The following is a 19,350-nucleotide window of genomic DNA, read 5'->3' as shown; positions in this document are numbered from 1 at the left end:
CATTTTCTCCCTTTCTCTAATTAATTCCAGGGGAATGAGTTTCAGAATATTCCAGGGGAGCAGGTGACAGAGGAGCAATTCACGGATGAGCAGGGCAACATTGTCACCAAGAAGGTGGGTGCAGAGTGTTCCCCTCTGTGCTAGGGAGAGGCAGGTGGGCTAGAAGCTATAAAGGTGGTAGAAGCCAGCAGCTTCTCCCTGCTGCCCTCACAGCAGGTGAGCACAGCCAGGCTGGCTGCCCCCGTGCTCAGGAGGGATGGAGGGCCCAGGAGCTGGGAGCTTTGGTCATCTGCAGTCCAGTCATGGTGTCCTCACAACCGCTTTGTCTGAGTCAACCTGAATAGCTTCTGCTGCTCCCTTCCAGAAGAGCCAGCCCCCAGGAATCATCCCAGACCTAGTCCCATGATGCCTAACCCTGAAAACAGCTGTTAAACAAGCAGTTTGAGCATCCCTGGCCTACCACGGGCCTCCTCAAATAAAAAGGATATGGGCTGGGTGTGTTGGCTCACACCTGTGATCCCAGCACTTTGGGAGGCCAAGGCAGGAGGATCGCTTGAGCTCAGGCATTTAGACCAGCCTGGGCAATATGGCAAGACTCCATCTCTAAAAAAAATTAAAAAAAAAAAAAAAATATATATATATATATATATATATGTATACACACACACACACACACACACACACACACACACACAATTAGCCAGGCGTAGTGGTACATGCCTGTAGTCACAGCTACTCAGGAAGCTGAGGCAGGGGGATTGCTTAAACCCAGCAGTTCAAGTCTGCATAAGCTATGATTGAGCCACTGCCCTTCAGCCTGGGTGACAGAGTGAGACCCCGTCACAATAATTAAATAATTAAAAGGAAGTGAAAATGCATTGGATTGGTAGCAGATATTAATTCAGAGACATGACTTGCCTGTCAAGTGTGGGGCACGGTGCTAGCTATGGGTAAAAGAGAGGAGGAGCCGAGGCAGGATCTCGAATGTGCTTCTGCTGAGGCGCAGCTCGCGTCACCCTTGAGCAAGGCTCCTTGTGCGTCTGTCTTTCCTCCTGCACTGTGAGCTGCTTGCAGGGAGGGACAGTGTCTCACTGATGTTTCACCTCCCACTCAGAGCACATGGCAGATACGGATTAAAGGGTTTGAAGATTTGGACAGGTGAATACGAGAATGGGTGGGTGAAAAAGAGATGCTCTCTGCCCTTAGGCGCATGGGAGTAGAATGGGGAAGAGCACAAACTCCCATCCATATCAAAAAGCAAAACAGAAGGCTGTGGGCTCGAGGGGGAGGTCACACCCAGTCACACCTTGGTCATGAAATGACACTGCCAAGGCCCCTTTAGGGCTGTCTAGCAGAGGGTTTTCCATAAAGTGATGGGGCAAAGGCTGTCCCTCTTCCTGGCCTCTCAAGGAGGGGCTCCTAGGACAAAGGCTACCTCCCCCTCGGAGCTCATTCCTGGGACCTGCTCTTCTGAAGCTCTGTCTTGAGGGCTTGACCAGCCCTTTTTTTTTTTTTTTTTTTGACACAGAGTGTTGCTCTGTCAACCAGGCTGAAGTGCAGTGATGCCATCTCAGCTCACTGCAACCTCCATCCACCAGGTTCAAGTGATTCTCCCACCACAGCCTCCTGAGTAGCTGGGATTACAGGCACCTGCCACCACACGGGGCTAATTTTTGTATTTTTAGTAGAGACAGGGTTTCACCATGTTGGCCAGGCTGGTCTCAAACTCCTGACCTCAGATGATCTGCCCATCAGCCTCCCAAAGTGCTGGGATTACAGACATGAGCCCCCGCGCCTGGCCTGACCAGCCCTTTCCTCCTTCCCTTCCTTTCCCAGATCATTCGCAAGGTGGTCCAACAGATAGACTTGTCCAGCGCCGATGCCGCCCAGGAGCATGAGGAGGTGACTGTCGAGGGGCCCCTGGAGGATCCCAGTGAGCTGGAGGTCGATATTGATTCCTTTATGAAACAAGCCAAGGTACTGAGGCGCCCGCGGCCCTGGGGGACCCAGCGCCATCACTGCTGCCTTGCTCTGCCCGTCTCGCCAGGTCGTCTGCGTGACACCTCCCTCCACTCACCTCTTTACGAGCTCTCTCTCCAGTCTCCCTTCTCCCCAGTGGGCAGTGTGTCTGCCGCCTCCTTGTGGCCTCCTTTCGATCTTCTGCCTGTGTTCTGCCTGTCTTTGCGATCTGTCCTGCTTTCTGTCTCTGCTGCTGTCTGCAGGTGGAGCTGAGAGGGAGTGGCCTACAGCCGGACCTGAGAGAGGGCAGGAAGGGGGCGCAGATAGTGAAGCGGGCCAGCCTGAAAAGGGGGAAACAGTGACCCCGAGCCGCTCTCCTTGGAGTAGCCTCTCGGGAGGTAACGCTGCCCTTCTCATCCCCTCTGCATGGCCTGGTCTTCAGTGGAGTGGCTGCTCCCTGTCTCACCCTATCCCCTCCCAGCCACCCCAGCATGATGTGGGACAAACAACTTGTTGCTGTGTCTCGAGGCAGAGATTCTCACTTCCCAACCCTACTAACAGTGGCTCTGAGCCCCAGCTTCCTCATCAAGGAAACAGAGTTAATAATACCCACTTATCAGGGACCGCACGGTTTTGTAAGAATGTCTTTTGGGCCGGGCACAGTGGCTCATGTCTGTATTCCCAGCATTTTGTGAGGTCGAGGCGAGAGGATTGCTTGAGGCCAGGAGTTCAAGACCAGCCTGGGCAACAGAGCAAGACCCCATCTCAAAAAAAAAAAAAAAAAAGAAAAAAAGCCAGAAAGAAAAAAATGCTCTTTGAAGAGTAAAAGCATTCTGTAAATCTAAGTGGTAATATTATCTTGGAAACCAAGCAATGGGGATCTAGAAAGCAGTGGACAGTGCACTGGAGAGGACAGGAGAGTTGGTCTGGGCTGTGATGCTTCAACATAAGAGCTCCAAGACTGAGGACTGGACTGTCTCTTGAACCTGGAGCCCAGCTACAGTTCTCACCAGCCAAGGCTTAGCTTCTCCTTGGTGTTTTGTGAAACACGTTGCTCCCTTGCTTTCTAGGAAAGGGCTAAGCTGACAGGCCTAAGGGGTGGACGATGTGCTTTCTGCAAGTCAGGAGAACGTCAGGGTTGGGGCCTGGGCCATGGTGCATGTGTGTGAGCATGGGGCAGTGTGGCCACGGAGCAGGGGCATGCCATGCTGTGCCGTGCCATGAGGAAGGGACATGAAGATGCTGCGCGACTGTCTCCAGCAGGTGTGTGTAGTGCTGGGGGCTCCAGCGGCCGGCTCTGATCTCCATCCTCCCTGGGGCATCCTGTACTGAGCTGCCCCGAGGCCCTTCATGCTGCCCAGCTCGGGGCAGCTCAGTACAGGATGCCTCGGGGTGGGAGTCAGCAGGAGGTGAGGGGGCATGGTGGCCCCAGTGCAGCACTAACCAGGTCGTTGCCATTCACACCCCAGGGCCTGGCTCTGGGGCCAAGCAGCAAGGAGGCTCTAGCTTTCTGCATTCGGCAAAAATCAGGGCCCGCTGCCTCCTGAGCCACCAAAAGTGCTGACTCTGGGCTTCCCAATATATCTCAGCACTTGGGCAAAAAAGAGGACTGGCAGATCCAGTTATAGGATAAAATTAGACCTGACACCTCAGCAGCTTAAGGAGGTCACTGTGTTAACCCCTGCACTGCCAGGGGTCCCACTAGGCTGCTGGTTTAGAAGACTCTGAGTAGCTGCTGTTGGGTCCTGGAAAAAACCTGAAGATGCAAACAATGTTTAAAAGCAGCAAAGGGAAAGGAAAAGTACACTCTTCTGACTTATTTTTCTTATGGTAGCAGTGGCAGCTGTGGCTTTAAATTTCTCTTTGGCACAGGTTCTATGGATGCTCCTGAATGGGAGAGAGGCAGCCCGAAAGCCAGGCTAGGGGGAAGGAGGGAGCCTTGAATTTCATTTTAATTTGCTGTAAATGATCTGCAATGTGGCTGAAGCCCCCCAACCTCAGGTGATTAAGGACCAGACCACACTAGCATGGGTGTCAGAAACACGGAGCAGCCCGGCTCTGGGACAGCACTTGGCCCTCTGTCAGTGACAGGCACAGGGACAAGTGTGAGGGTGGCAGGGGGGTGGGGGGGGCGGGGCGAGAGCAGTGGTGAGGGAGAGGTGGAGAAAAGCTCCTGCTGAAGTCCCAGAGGGTTAGGGGACAGCATTAAATGCCCTACCGCCCCAACCAGGGCAAAAGCTACAGAGAAGACGGCTGAGGGCCCAAAAGCTTTCTAATTTACTACCCCCACCCCCCACAAGCATGTACAGTCGAGCCTCATCATTCACGGATTCTGCATTTGCGAATTCGTCTACTCGCTGACATTTATCTGTAGCCCCAAAGCTGGCACTCACCGTGCTTTGGCTCATTCATGGACACGCACACAGGCGCAAAAAGTTTGAGTCGCCCAACACGTGCAATCCCAGCTGAGGATGAACAAAGCCACACTCTGCCTCTGTGCTTCATACTATAAATAAGTGTCCTCCTCACAGCTTGTGTAGTGCCACATTTTTCGCATTTTTGGTTTCATTGTTTAGAATGGCCCCTGAGGGCAGTGCTGAAGTGCTGTCTGGTGTGAAGTGCAAGAAGGCTGGGATGTTCCTTAAGGAGGGAATGGACATCAGATAAGCTCTGCTCAGGGATGAGTTAGAGTGCCTGTGGTGGTGAAGTCAATGTTAATGAGTCAATCCTATATATTACATAAGGCGTCTTGAAACAGAAACGCACCTAAGACGAAGTTAGGTATTCATCAGTTGATCAAAATATTGTGGCCAGAGGCTCGCAGGAGCCTAACCTTGTATTTCCCTCAGGAGCAGTGGTTCAGTATTTGCTAATTCCGTGTTCACAGCAACTATTTATTTATTTATTTATTTATTTACTTATATTTTGAGAGAGAGTCTCACTCTGTCGCCCAGGCTGGAGTGCAGTGGCACTATCTCAGCTCACTGCAACCTCCATCTCCCAGGTTCAAGTGATCTTCCTGCCTCAGCCTCCTGAGTAGCTGGGCTTACAGGCGCGCGCCACCACGCTTGGCTAATTTTTGTATTTTTAGTAGAGATGGGGTTTCACCATGTTGGCCAGGCTGGTCTCGAGCTCCCCACCTCAAGCAACCCACCCTTCTCAGCCTCCCAAAGTGCTGGGATTACAGGCGTGAGCCACTGTGCGCAGCCTCAAACAGCGACTAATTTATAGAACAGAGCTATTGCAGATGACTCGAATGGGCTGTTTTTGTTTCAGAGAGTGAAAGCTGGAGCTTGTGAGTCTAGAATCAAGGCCTCCTCCTCCTGCTTCCAGGTCGTATGGCCTTAAGTCATGTAACTGCCCTGAGCTTCAGTCTCCTCAAGGGAGGATGAAAATGTCCCTTTCGAATGTGCTACACTTCAGGAAAAAGGTTTAGAAATAATAATGCTAACTGTGAACACTGATGCGAACAGAGTAGATAAGAACATATATGCTCTGGGACTCAAATAATTGCAGGTCTTGTTTGTAGTGTGACTCGGAGCAAGTCAAATGACTTCCCTAAGCCTCAGGTTCCTTAGCCATAAAATAGCAATAATGCCAGCATATCTCTTGTAGGATGGTTATGATGGTTGCTGAGTTTATGTTTGTGAAAGGGCTGTCTAGGGCTGGGCATAGTGACTCATGCCTGTAATCCCAGCACTTTGGGAGGCTGAGGCAGGAGGATGACTTGAGATGAGCCTGGGCAATGTGGTAGGACCCTGTCTCTACAAAAAAAATTAAAAATTAGCTGTACATGGTGGCATACACCTGTAGTTCTAGTCTCTTGGGAAACTGAGGTGGGAGGATCGCTTGAGCCCAGGAGTTCAAGGCTGCAGTGAGCTATGATCATATACCACTGCACTCTAGCCTGGGCAACAGGGCAAGTCTCTGTCTCTAAATGAAATAAAAATAAAGAACGAAAGAGACTCTTTTTTAAGCTTTTGAAAGGTGAGGGGACCCAGGAGAAGAGGCCAGAACAATGCAGGAGTCCTGGGCAGAGTGAGGTGTCCTAGGTCCTCATCTCACCCCTGCTCTTGCCACTGTGCCTCCAGAGTCTCAGTTTACCAAGGGATGAAATGGGCAGTCATGCCAGCATGATCTCTGAGGTCTGAACTTTCTCTTCTGCTCAGTGCCTGGGCGGTAAAGTAGATGGGAGATCCTGTCTTTCCCAGGCCACACGTTCCATGATGGTCTCTTATTTGAGGAGTGCTTCTCCTTGGGGCAGGCACCGTGGGGAGCACCAGGAGGCTGTTCTTGCCCTCAGTGTTTCTAATCCAGACAGAGAAATATGCAGTATCAAAAAGCACAGATGGACAGAGACGGTAACATTTCTAGAGAGCCAAGTAATTGTTCGCATTCATACAATGCTAAGCACCTATGTGTCTTAGCTTTTTAAACATCACACCTCTCTAATGGGTAGGTCCTGTTACTGCCCTCATTTTACAGCAGAGAAAACTGAGTCACAGAGCAGGTAAGGCACTTGACCGAGGTCAGGCAGCATGGGACTTGAACCCGGGTGGTCTGGCTCCAGAGTTCATGCTCTTACCCATTCAACTCTGCCATCTCCCAAACAGAAAAGGCAGCCTTTTTTTTGTTGTTGTTGTTTTGTTTTTTGTATTTTGTATTTTTACAAAATACAAAAGGGAGAGCTTCCAGAGTGGAGAGGGCCCTGCTCCAGGAGGGATCAGGAAGGTTTTGTGGGGTGGAGATGTTGAGGGCGGCAGGCAGCACCTCTGCAGAAAGGAGAATGGAAGGCAGCCATGACAGGAGAAGCGTGACCGAAGGCAGAGAACAGGAGGGTAGAGCGTGTTCAGAGGCTTAGAGGAGACAGTCAGACTTGGCCGATGTGATGGCCCAGCAGTGATGAAAGCATCTTCCCTCTACAGTGACAGCACTGTCCACCCACTGCAGCAGCGGTTCCTGGTTTTACAGTTCTACAGCAGCCCCTGGCAAGGAACCCGGCACCACCCTCCCATCCCTGGGGAACCACCCAAGAGCTGAGTTCTCCCTACTCCCTTCCAACACTCCTCCCCAACCCCTTCACCTGGAGGACCCATCAGCTCCATGTCTGGGGATGGCTCCACCTCCGAATGAGCTCCTGCCTCCCTGTGTCACTTCCCACCCTGCCCAAGAGATTGTCACCTCCTCCTTATTGAATCACCCTCCTTTCCCCAGCGGTCCCAGGGCCCCTGCAGATAGAACGTGAGTGGCTGGTCTTGAAAACATGGAGTTTTCACCCCAGGTTGGAGGCTGGAGGCCCTATGGGGGCAGGAGAGGTTTCTCACTGCGAATCCCAGGCTGAAGAATGTGGGCTTAGCTCCTCCAGCAAAGCTGCTTTTTTCCAGCCTAAGACTCAATACAGGAGGAGGAGAGGAGGATGCACCTGCTTTTCAGAGATCTCTGTCCGTCTGAGGGGCATGGGGAGAGCAGCCAGAGGCAGCGGTCAGGAAGTACTGTGGGCCAGAGCTGAAGGGGAACTGTCACCCTTGAGGCATGAGCTCCCAAGGCCAGGGAGCACGTCCACTCCATCCCTGGGTCCCCAAGGCTGATGCATGGCAGACATCAGTGCATGTTGGCAGAGCTGAACTGAGAAAGTGAAGGCCTCACCTAGCCTCACCTAGCCCCTTCTTGGCACAAGCCCTGGCTCAAGAAAAGTGGCCCTTCCTAAGTACAAGGATTGCTGGGGGATGTCTCTCCAGGTGACCACGTAGGCACGGGGGCCTCTGCTCCTCTCCAAGGGCACAGAGCACAGCGCTCTCCTTGGCCCATACAGAGAGGCATCCTGGAGCACCTGTGCACTCAGAAGGAATTCATGAGGCCTGGGTGGCAGCTCTGGGGAACAGCCTCTGCATAGGAAGCAAGAGAAGGAGGGCAGCATCTCAGGAGGTCGGCGCCCTCAGCACATCGCCCTGCCTGGGGAGACTGCTTTTCCTGAGTCAGATTCGGCCTGAGCTGCCAGCACAAAACTCTGTGTGTGGGGTTTTTGCTGGACGTTCCACTTTTGCATTTTAAGTGACTCCTTCTCTCTTTGTGTCTCCCAGGATCACACCTCGACACCCAACCCCTGAACCCCACACACTCTGCCATGCACACAGGAGGAGAGCTGGATCTGAGGGCCACCGCAGTGGTGCACACGTTCCTCTGGGCTGACGGCATGACCTCTGTAAGGGACTCCCGCTAGTCCCCTCTTCGCATGAATGACTGACTGTAGACGCACGACCTCCAGGCTTCAATCCTGCCTCTTGCAATGACAGCTGATCTGTCGGAACCAGGACACAAAAGCAGCAAGAAGCAGGGAGAGAGAGGGATAGAAAACAAGCGTGGGAGAGCCTGCGAATGCAAAAGTGAATGAGGGCTTTTTGTGGCTGGGGATGGGTTTTGGTTTTGGGGTTTTTTAAAAAATTGTTTTGACTTCGTACAGGGTACTTTTTCCCAACCTCATCTGTCAGAAATCCATGTGGGCTTCCTGGAAAGAAAGAAAAAAAAGAAAACTAGGCATGAAATCAGTTTAGCACCTTAATCTTAAGCCACGTCCTCATCTGCCCACCCTCCCCAACCCACACACCTCCATTCCACTTGTGACACCCCCTCCACTCCCTGGTGACGCTCCTCCCAGATCGCTCTACATGACATTCAGGACACACACACACACACACACACACCACTCGCCTCCACTGAATCTACACACAGATTTTACTGTGGCTTCTGAAGCTGTATAGACTCTGCTGTGGATAAATTAGAATTTTTTACGTTGTCTCTCTCTCTGCCAATTTCAGTATGAATCATCTTCCAATGGAAAATCATTACCTTGAGAGTGCATTCGGGGTTCCTTGTGTTAGGGACTTAAGAATCTGAGGCGAGGACCCCCAGGCTTACCTGTAGGGCTCAAAGGGAGCCAGGACCCCATCTGAAAGGGTCTCCTCTCTCAGTCGGGGGACAGGCCGGTGGCTGACCCAGGATTGCACCAGCATGTCCATAGAGAAGAGGTTTTCTATATCTTCAAGCACTATATCATAGACCGTGTTCAAAGTGTAAACTGTACAGTAATCAGCCTTGTGTATATGAAAAACAATAAATACTATGCAAACCAATAGAAACATTTAGCAGTACGTACAGAGCCTGACAGCGCAGCTCCTGAGGACTTCTGCGGCTGCAGGAGAAGGAGCTGTGGCCTGGCTTTCAGTGAAAGAGGAAGGAAAGGAGTAGGGCTAGTGAATGTATCTGCCAGGTCTTAGAAGTCAGGACCACCCAAGGTCTCCCAGAGTGAATTTGGTGCTCTAAGTCCAGGCAGCCTGCAGGCTGGGGGCCCTGGGTGCAGGTGCCAGGCTCGAGGCTGTTCCCTGTCCTGCCTCGGTGCCTCCCCTCTGCCCAGCCCCTGTGGCCTCTTGGAGAGGCGAGCCAGGGGGCTCCCCGGACCGCATGGCCTGTGGGAGTAGAGTCGGAGGCGGAGAGCCTGGACGCCCAGAGGCGGGGGCCAGGCTCCGGGTCAAGGCAGGAAGGAGACAGACAGCTGGCAGTTCCTCGCCTCGGTGCCATCAGGGAGGAGCCTTAAGTTCCACTACAGCCTCCGGCCCAGGGAGGCCCGAATCAGCACAATCCCGGCCCCGCCCTCGCGGCGGGCGCCTCCCGGGCCAGGAGAGAGAGACAGGGCTGGCTCCTCTCGTCCCGGGAGCCGCGGTGTGGACGGCCCGGCCCCGTCCGCCCCGCCGCTCTGCGGGAGTGTCCCCGGGACACACTTAAACCTTCCAAGTAGCACAGAAGCCCCCTCCACGTCAGAGGGCCCCTGGCCGCGGGGCCTGTGAGCGGAGAGGGGCCCTGCTTCCCCCACAAGTCCGCCCCGGTGCACCCCGGGCCGAGCAGGCCCCGGGGCGGCCGAGACGCCTTGTCGGCCGGGGGTGGGGCTGCTTTTGCTTCCTCAGAGGGGGGCGGGCAGGGAGAGGAAGCTCTAGCTCCGGGCCTGAGTTTCCCCAAGGCTGAGTCGGAGGAGCTGCAGGGCGAGACCGGACGGCTGCCGTCTCCGCCAGAGGCCACCCCGGCCCGGCCAGGGCGCAGAGGCGCCCCCCTCCATCCTCCCATCCCGGGGGCCACGGCAGGGGGGCCGCACAGCGCGGCTGGGACCGATTCGGTGACGGCCCAAGGAAGCTGGGCGCAGGGCTCGCCTCCCCCGCCTCGATCCTGCACCTTCCTCTCCCAGGTCGCTGCTGCAGCCAACCCAGTAGCCCCCTTAGCGCCCCCGCGGACCCCGCGGCTCCAGACTCCGCTTTGGCACCTCTGCTCCGGCTGGCATGGCTGCACGCTCCGGCTGCTAGTAGGAGCCGTTAGGGGAGGAGTTTGGGGTCTCCACACGATGCCTAGAGAATGCTGCAGTCTGCACATTAGACGCTTTTTAGAAGTTTTGAAATTACCTTGATTTTTTTAATTGTTATGAAAATGGATCTTTTCTTGACTCTCCCACATGCTCTGTTATGGGAGAGAATCCCCTACCCCACTCTGATGTATAGACCATTCTCCCTACACCAGCCGAACCAATGTCAAAATTAATAAAGAAATGGACTAATGGCACAGGGCTCTATCTCTCCGTCCCGCTCGTCTTTGGAGGGTTAGGGGTGCTGAGGACAGCGTAAAGCCTGGGTTGGGATGTGAAGGAGTCTATGGGTGGGGCTCAGGTCCCAGAGAGCCCGCCAATGCCCAGTCCTCCCAGAAGCCTGGACAACCCCTTAATCAGGACCACCCACCTGAGACATGCCTCCAGAGAGCTGGCAGAGTAGATTTCTGTTCCACCTGATGGCTCCCATGAGATGGGGAGAATCTGGGCGTCTGGGGAGGGGGCACCACAACCCACCAGGATTCTTGGCCAGGCCCCCAGCTGGCATGCACCGAGGGGGCCCCCCAGCGTTCCCTAGGAAGGCATCTGGCCCCAGTACTCAATGCTATTCAAAGTTCAAGAACTCGTTCTTGCTGTAGGGAAAAAATTGCCCTATTCCTAACTAGTTGCTAACACTTCCTGCAAGGCTGGTCACCAAGCTGCCCTCAGTTTCCTCATCTGTCTAATGGGAGAATGGATTAGGTGGTTGCTAAAGTCTCTTCAGTTTCTCATCCTAGGGGTGCCAGACACCAACGCCTTTGTCAGGCTGGGCATTAAGAATCAAATCATTGGCTGCGGCTTTCCTGCCACACAAATTCCCATCATGAGGGGGTGACAGAGTCACAACCCCAAGGCCCCTGGAGCACCCCAGCCCCACCCCACTCCCAGCCTCTCTCTCGGAATCGGAAAGGCAGTCCAGGCCAGTGGGCAACCGCAGCAGGTCATCTGCAGCACCTAGGGGGCTTTTTAAAATGCAGTTTCAGAATCACAGTTGCCTGGGTGGAACTGGGTGGTGACGCCGGGAAACAGAACCAGGTCTACCAGATGGCTGTGGCACACGGCCTGGTGGCAAAGCCATCTCAGACAAAGATGTAGCTCTTTTCTCTTTAAACCAAATTTGTAGGGAATCATTCCACACCCTTTGTGAGATCTTTCTTGCATAACCTAAATCCCTGTGCTACAAAGGGTCAACTTCTGCATGAGAAGGAAGCCTGCCCTGAGCCCTGGGTCCTCTGCTCCCCATTGAAAACCAAGACGGCCTGGAAACCCAGGAGAAGCTCAGTGAAGCAGCGCCTCTAGTCTCCCACCTACCAGGGCGGCCTCTGGGGAGTGAGAGAGCAAGCCCTGCAGAGCCCACGCCTGGTCAGGAAGGGCTCTGGGGCCACCAGGCACAGAGAGGAGCAGAAGTCCATCTGTCTGGCAGTCAGTCTTTCCTAGCATTTTACATGTTCAGGCCAGTGGCATGCTAGTTTCCAGTTTTAGAGAAAAACTGCAGGGAAGAATCCTGCCCGGTCCAGAAATCACCCATGTACCTGGAACGTGGGCTCCGATTCCTCTATACCTTGGTTTTCCTGTTTGTAAAATGAGAGTTTCCCCCAACAGAGCCTTGTATGTTGTAAAACTTTATTCGAGGAAAAAAAAAAGCATATGCGTGCTCTGTGATTCAGCCCAGTCCATTGCATCAACTACTAACTGAGCACCGACGGAGTGCCCGGCACGGGGCTCCACCACCCTCTCAGCCATCAGGGATTTCAAACCCGGGCACCACGCCAGACAGAGCATGGCCATTGCTCCAGCAGAGGCACAAATGAGGAAGAGATTCTGATAGGGAGGTCAGGGAAGGCCAACCAGAGTTGGAGGCAAGAACACGCGTGCAGGGCGGCCCTGTCTTCAGCCTCCTGCAGCTGGAGGACGCACACCCCGGCACTGTCAGGGCTGCCTACGCCCCGCCCCGCCCTCTTCCCAGCAGGCTCCCACCCTACGCTCTCAAGCAAGCCACAGGGACTTGCATCCCCCAGAAAGCAATGCCACTCAGCCTCTTACCCCATCCCCGCACTTACCCCTATCTTATGCCACTTACCCCATCCCCGCATGCGGAAGGGAAGGGAGCGGCTGCGTTCTCCTGTGGAGCTTGGACATGTGCACATAAAGGGGCCGGCGCAGCTCCGGACAGTGGCCTCCGAGTCCAGCCTCCTTTTCCCCAGGGGAGCAGCTGTAGGAACAGTGACTTCCAGTTGACTTGGGAGCCTCCAGGGATCCCCAGACACTCACCTTTTCCTAGATGCTAGACTTGCGGGGAGCAGATGGACCCTCCGGCGATGAGTAGGGCTTCTAGAGCTAATTCTCTGTCTCTCTCACGCGCGTGCTCGCGCACACGCACACACACACAGAGACACACACACACACACACCCTGGCTGATTTTACAGTCAATCTTTCAAAGTGCAATTTGTCTAGGAAAAGCCAATGTGAGGCCCGTGTGCGCCCCGACCAATGGCGGCGCGGCTCCGGCGGCTCAGCCAGTCTCCGGCCTGTATTCTAATGGGCCGTATCTTTATCAGGGAAATGTTCCTTCTCTGAACTTAAAACTTCTCATGGAGGGTCCCCCGACTCAGAGGCAGAAAGGGGGCCTGAGCTGAGGCGTAGGGGGCCACCCTGTCCGGCCAGGGCAAGGAGAGAGGCCAGGAGCCCTGGGGAGGCCTCCCACCCGCCCCAAGCACCTGACTTCCGAGCAGCTGATCGGGTGCCGGTGCCTGGGCCAGGGCCTGGCCGATGCCTTAGGTGGGAGGCAGTCAGGAGCTCGGAGACGGTCCTGACCCTCCAGGCCTGCCATGAGATTTGGGGCTAGAGCGTGGGCTCTTGGGTTTTAGGGGCCTGGAGAAGCCTTCCCTGTCCTGACTGGGAGATCATGGAGTCCAACCTGCAGGGGACGTTCCTGCTGAACAACACGCCGCTGGCTCAGTTTCCTGAGATGAAGGCCCCGGTGTGCCAGTACTCGGTGCAGAACTCCTTCTACAAGCTCAGCCCCCCGGGGCTGGGCCCCCAGCTGGCCGCCGGGACCCCCCACGGGATCACGGACATCCTGAGCAGGCCCGTGGCAGCGCCGAACAGCAGCCTCCTCTCCGGCTACCCCCACGTGGCAGGCTTCGGGGGGCTCGGCTCTCAGGGGGTCTACTACAGCCCCCAGGTAGGGAATTTTTCCAAGGCTGGGAACGAGTACCCCACCCGGACCCGGAACTGCTGGGCCGACACGGGCCAGGACTGGCGAGGCGGGCGGCAGTGCGGCAACAGTGAGTACCGGGCCTCCCCAGCCACCTCCCGGCACCTGCCAGGCCCCGGGGGACAGAGGACGAGGAGGAGCCTCCTCCCGGGCACCCCGCACCACTGCCCTCTCCCCCAGTCGCCATTAACCACCGGACTCGTAGCCTCAGCTCAGTGCAGGCTGAGTTCCACCCTCTCCTCATTCCCATCCAGCAGTGCTTGGACGCAGGTGTCTGAGCCACCCCACTCACCTGCCAGCCACCTCAGCTGCCCTCCTAGGGCCCCCAGCAGTTCCAGATGTAGAGAAGGCCCCACAGCCCACACCTGCCCTGCACGGGTCCAGCAGGCAGCCCAGCTCGCTTCTGCAGCCCAGGGCCCCTGCAACCACTTCTTCACCCAGAGCAGGCAAAGGCTACCCCCGTGAGGAAAATGTCCCAGCTCACCTTCCCAGAGAGCCCTGGCGTCACTCAGGGGTGCAGAACGCACCCTGACCCCATCCGGGTCCAGCCTTTGAGCCAGGGGGCTGTTGCCCACCACATCCTCGGGTTTCTAGCAACAGCAGCCACACCAAGTAGCCTGTCTCCGGGAGTTGCTGCTGAGTCCAGCTGAACTTGGCCCTGGCTGTGGGGAAACGGGGCCTCTTCTCAGCCCACCCATCCCTCAGCCAAGGTTCAGAGGGTGGGCCCGTGATGCCAGTCAGGGTTACTGGAGGAGGTGGCAGGGCTTGTCCAGGCAGGTGAGGCTCCACTGGGAGACAGGGAGGTGAGAGTTTTTGGAACCTTCTCTGTGCCACCGAAGCCCTGCCCATGTCAGGCAGCGGCCTCCACTTCTGTCTGATCTCTGGGCTCCCCTACACCAATAGGGGCTTGGGGCCAACCTAGGAAACCCCAAAAGCACACCTGTCCCCCCATTTGCTACTCTGCCTTGCCGGTCACACTGCCTGACAGCCACCCCTCCATGGGCTGCCACCCATTGCTGTGCCCCTGGAGGTGAAGGCCTCCTCTCTCGGATCCTGTTTTAGGCTTGGCTTCGGGGATGCTTTAAGCCTCAGCTGACTCTCTCTTCCCTCCATCTCCCCCTCCCCTCTCCACATCCCACACACCACCTCTTCAGTCCCGAATGCAGGTACACACACGGGGACATAGCCAAGAAAGTCAGTGGCTAATGAAGGCAAAGGCAGAGAGACTTGAACATGATCTCTCAGGAGGGCTCTTCCTCTCTCTGTGCCTCAGTTTCCTCACCTGTAACTTGAGCTTTCAGACTGCACAGAACAAGGCCTGACATGTGGGAATTCTGACTCCCCTGAGCCCACTGCCCACAGCTCCTTCCCAAGCCTGCTGCCCTGGCCAGGCTGGGGGTCAGGGTCTCTGGCCTCTGTGCCAGGCTCTCCAGGGTGGTTGAAGCCACATAACTTCCAGGCCTGGTGACATGGGGAAGTGGCAGCTTGGGGTGTGAGGTTTGCCCCTCCCTGGTTTCCTGGAGACCTGGGAAGTTGGGTCTCAAGAGCAAGGAAGTTGGTGGAAGCCAGGGGTGGAGGGAATTCACAGGCCCTGGTCCCTAATTATAGGAGGAAGGTGACCTGAAGGGACGTCCCTGGGACAGAGAGGGAACTCCTGTTGCCCCTCAGGGGAAGGCAACATCAGTGAGTATTGAGAACTTTAGACAGAGAGGCATGAGGCTCTGCTGCCCCTAAGTCCCATTACACTAGGGCAGCTGCCCTCTCGGAGCCCTGCCCACCCAGGTGGGGCAGAGGTCACAGTCACTGTTCTCCAATATCAAGAATGCTGCTCAGGGGAAAGGAATCTTGGTGTCCTGGAAACCTCTGCAGGAGGGAGAGGGACAGGCATGGTGGTTGCCCTGCCAGACGTGCCTAGCCGCAGGGTCCCCACTTATTCTACTAACCCCACACTTCCTTCCTCCTGCCAGCCCCAGACCCCCTGAGTGACAGCACACACAAGAAGAAGCACACCCGGCCCACCTTCACGGGGCACCAGATCTTTGCCCTGGAGAAAACCTTTGAGCAGACGAAGTACTTGGCTGGCCCCGAGAGGGCACGGCTGGCGTACTCACTGGGCATGACCGAGTCGCAGGTCAAGGTAAGTCTGTGCGGGAGATGGCGCCGGCCCTGCAGGGAGGAGCCTGCCGGATAGGACGCCGCTGCGCCGGAGAGAGGTGGCCACACAACGCAGCCCCCCAGAGGGCAGCTGTCCTGGTGTCTGGGCACTGCCTGCCTGCCTAACCCTGGAGCCTGTGGTAATTAACCATAGCCAGGAAAAGGCCATCATCCACTGAGCCCCATTCTCAGAGCCTTATGTGCGGCGCCTCATTTCATCCTCTCAGCAACCCGGGGGGTCGGTATTATTACCCATTTCGCAGATGAAGATCAGTGTCTCCCGGCTGGGAGAGCTGGGAGAGCTGGCAGAGCTGGCAGAGCTGGGGTTCAACCCCAGATGTAGGGGACTCCAACCTCAGGCGTTTCCTCTCCCCCGGTATTTGGCCAAAAATTCCAAGCACTGTCGGCAGCCTCTGGACCAGATTCATGCTTGATGCTCCAGTCAGCAAAAGGAGCTGACCTCAGTTTATCAATCTTTAAGATGAAGACAACAACGCCTCCTTCTACTAAGCAGGATCAGATGGACTATCAGGGGCCTGGAGTCTTGTCGCCCACGCCAGGGCTAGGGAGGGTGAGCCCATGCTCTTCCACTCCACACGCAGGGGCCCCAAATGCCCCCTAAATAGACCCGGGGAAACCAGTTTCTACCGCCTCAGAGTCTGAGGGCAAATTTCCCCACTTTGATGCTGGCTCAGTGACTCGGCGACGGGCCTAAAGATGCAGCAGGGGCGGCTGGCACCTAGGTCTGGGCTTTGCTCAGGGCCCTGGGGCCTCCCCGAGCTCCAACCCTCTGCGCCCTCCTCATCAGCCGCTCAGCTGCCCTGGGGCGGAAGCTGGGGGGAAGAAGCAGACTCTCCTGCATGTCTTTCTGCTTCTGGGGTGCGTTCCTGCACTCTTCAACTATCCCAAGCAATGGACCTACGTTACTTTTCTAATTAGGGGAACAATTATTTATGAAGTAGGGTGAGGGTCTATGAAGCCCAGAGGAGGGACTGCTCATAGGCACCTTCCAATGAGCACCCGGGCTAAGCCTTCCACCCGCGCACTCCGCATTCCACCGAGTGCCCAGGTGGAGGAGGAGGAGGCAAACGGGGGCGCGGAGGGGAGGGCTGCTGCGCTCACGTTTTTAAATTTTATTGTCCTTCCCCAACAGAAACGTGAATATGACAGTCACTCCGTTGTTGAGCCATTTGTTTGGCTGTAAAAGCGGGATGGCTGTTCTCGCGTCTCGTGCGCGCTGTGCCCCTGTGCCCTTCACAGTCTTTCTCATCGCAGGTGTGGTTCCAGAACCGCAGGACCAAGTGGCGGAAGAAGAGCGCCCTGGAGCCCTCGTCCTCCACGCCCCGGGCCCCGGGCGGCGCGGGCGCCGGCGCAGGCGGGGACCGCGCACCCTCGGAGAACGAGGACGACGAGTACAACAAGCCGCTGGACCCCGACTCGGACGATGAGAAGATCCGCCTGCTGCTGCGCAAGCACCGCGCCGCCTTCTCGGTACTCAGCCTGGGGGCGCACAGCGTCTGACGCCCGCCGTCCAGGCCCGGGATCCTGGCTGCAGCCCGCGGGGGGACGCCGAGGAGCCTGCCTTCCCCTCCCGTTCCCCACGCTGCTGGGGGCGCAGGGACTGAGTCTTCGGATGAGGGGCGCGTGGAGGAGGTGGAGGAGGAGCAGCAGGTGCAGGGGAGGAGGCGGAAGAGGAGGAGGGGAGGCGGGGGAGGAGGAGGAAAAGGAGGGAAAGGGGACAGGCATCCTAGCTAAGGGAGGAGGAGGCCAGGAGGCAGGCACAGCACTCCTGAGACCTGGAAGCCACTGCACCTTGCACCTCCGCGGGCCTCGCCTGCCAGTTCTGCAGATTCACAAGTGGACAGAGGACTAAAATGACCAGGCTCTGCAGCCAGGAGACTGGCTGTGGGGTCCCTGACATGCCACTGTGATCCAGCTGTTGGGGGGAGGGGGAGTGGGCAGGACTTCCCAGTGAGGGAGGCAGCTGGCTGGGGAGTCAGAAGACCAGAGTCTTGGGCCCCAAGCCAGCTGCTGGCTGCAAAAGAAAAGACAGGTGAGTGGCCAGGTGCACCCCTCAGACCTTTGCACCGGAAGGGTCCCACTGGAGGGGCCAGAGCGGAGCACCTAACCCAGGCCGCAAGAAATCTGCCTCCAGGAGGGGAAGTGGGACATCCCAGTGAAGAATAAACGCCCCTGGCACTCCAGGATGACGGCCCCTGAGCTGCGGAAATCCCCCTGGCCTCCTTTCTCCGATTTACCCTCAGGGTCAATACCTCTGAGACGGCTGTGCCCTCCTCATCCTGACAGCTGGGGAAAAGGGGAAGGTGCAGGGAGAGGGGAGGCGGGGACGGTGTGCCCAAGGGCCACCCACCTGGGCATCATTTGGTGCTGATATAAGGACAGGCCCATCCAGAGAGAAGAAGCATCCCACCTGGGGAGGAAAGGAAGGGCTGGGAAAGACCCCAGAACGTCACCCCTCCAACAAGGCAGGAAGGGAGAAGGAGAGCCCCTTCGGCTGGGTGGAGGATGCCAGGGAGGGGCTGAACCACGGCCTGCTGGGAATCACGGCCCTTCCTTTCCTCAGATAGCCTTGTGGCCTGGCACTCGAGCTGGTGCTGACAGGGACGCTGGCCAAAAGGGTGGTATTTTTTACCTGGGTGATCTGAGCTGCTGGCAGGTAGGGGGTGGGCTGGGGGAGGCGGGTGAGGGCTGGTCGTAGAGGAATGCAGCCCAGAAGGGACCAAGCACTTGCCCATCCTCACTGGCTTTCAAAAAATAAACAGTAAAAATAAAAGTCCCATGAACCTTACGGCTCCTGTGGTTCTGTGAAAGGGACAAACAGCAGGAAACTGGCTGTAAGGTCCCAGACTTGCCAGCTGCGGTGCCTTCCCCGAGGGCCGTTGTCTAGTCTCCTGGGGACATTCGTGCTCTGACAGGTTGCACAATACAAGTTATTTGAAACCTCACTGGTAGATGCCAGACACTGTCCCCAGGTGCTGAGAAACCTAAGGTGAATTTTATGGGGTCCCTGATCTCCAGGAATTTATAGCCTAGTGGGGAAGATGATCTGTGTGGAGAATTGGGTATCATAAGAAAAATAAGAAGGGAGAGACTAGAAGAGCTAACTTTAACAGAACACCTGCTAATTTCTCCACTGTAGAATGTCTGGGATTATCACTGACCCCACAAGAAAACTAGGCAGTAGGTATCATCTTCAGTGCATGGAGGAGAAAACCAAAGCTCAGAAAGTTCCTAAACCAAGTCACAGAAGTGGGAAGAGGCAACCTCAGAGTAGATCCCAAGGCCCTTTCAGCCACTTCCTTGGGTTGTGAAGGGCACCCTTTGAAGCCTTTTCTGTCAAATGAGAGGCTAGAACCAAAAGTAGTTTAAGCCCCTTCCAACTTCAACAATCTATACAACTAGCAACTAGGCTTGACCCCTTTGCTCTCCCAAGAAGTCCATCGTCCATCCTTGGACCCCCAGGACAGGTGAACCTGGCCCTGGAACCAGCCTGAGAGGGGATGAGGGTGGAGGAAGACCCTAGCTAGGAGCATCTCAGAAAGTGGGACACCCACCTTTCCTAAGACCCTTAGTGGACCCAGAGGACAGAGGGGA

General features: G+C 56.1%; 2 protein-coding genes across 10 annotated transcripts in view; both read left to right on the top strand.

The window, feature by feature from the left end:
• Nucleotides 1–10,560, top strand: part of ANK1 (ankyrin 1) — a 242,300-nt gene extending 231,740 nt beyond the window's left edge. For 5 of the 8 annotated variants that reach the window (XM_030817176.1, XM_030817178.1, XM_030817173.1 and 2 more), the window contains 4 exons: nt 31–114; nt 1,837–1,977; nt 2,223–2,357; nt 8,040–10,560. In XM_030817176.1, coding sequence (XP_030673036.1) covers nt 31–114; nt 1,837–1,977; nt 2,223–2,321 — 324 coding nt within the window. In that variant the 3' untranslated portion in view covers nt 2,322–2,357; nt 8,040–10,560. The remainder of the gene's footprint in view (nt 1–30; nt 115–1,836; nt 1,978–2,222; nt 2,358–8,039) is intronic. The other 3 variants (XM_030817174.1, XM_030817180.1, XM_030817177.1) reach the window with 2 other exon arrangements.
• Nucleotides 10,561–12,944: 2,384 nt separating this feature from the next.
• Nucleotides 12,945–18,329, top strand: NKX6-3 (NK6 homeobox 3). 2 transcript variants are annotated; one of them, XM_003269625.4, is made up of 3 exons: nt 12,945–13,651; nt 15,549–15,718; nt 17,011–18,329. In XM_003269625.4, exons 1-3 carry the CDS (start codon nt 13,270–13,272, stop codon nt 17,254–17,256), a joined length of 798 nt encoding a protein of 265 aa, XP_003269673.2. In that variant the 5' UTR covers nt 12,945–13,269; the 3' UTR covers nt 17,257–18,329. The 2 variants fall into 2 exon arrangements, with proteins under 2 accessions (XP_003269673.2, XP_030672310.1); XM_030816450.1 differs by lacking the exons at nt 12,945–13,651; nt 15,549–15,718 and adding an exon at nt 16,453–16,614 and having other exon boundaries at nt 17,011–18,323.
• Nucleotides 18,330–19,350: the final 1,021 nt, after the last annotated feature.

The sequence above is a fragment of the Nomascus leucogenys genome, chromosome 8, assembly GCF_006542625.1.
Source record: "Nomascus leucogenys isolate Asia chromosome 8, Asia_NLE_v1, whole genome shotgun sequence".
Classification (NCBI taxonomy): Eukaryota; Metazoa; Chordata; class Mammalia; order Primates; family Hylobatidae; genus Nomascus; species Nomascus leucogenys.
This window is presented reverse-complemented; position numbering and strand designations above follow the sequence as displayed.

Coding starts and splice junctions, on each gene's coding strand:
- NKX6-3 (XM_003269625.4), top strand. CDS start 13,270: ATGGAGTCCAACCTGCAGGGGACGTTCCTGCTGAACAACACGCCGCTG. Junction 13,652..15,548: donor CGGGCGGCAGTGCGGCAACA/GTGAGTACCGGG, acceptor TCCTCCTGCCAG/CCCCAGACCCCCTGAGTGAC. Junction 15,719..17,010: donor TGACCGAGTCGCAGGTCAAG/GTAAGTCTGTGC, acceptor TTCTCATCGCAG/GTGTGGTTCCAGAACCGCAG.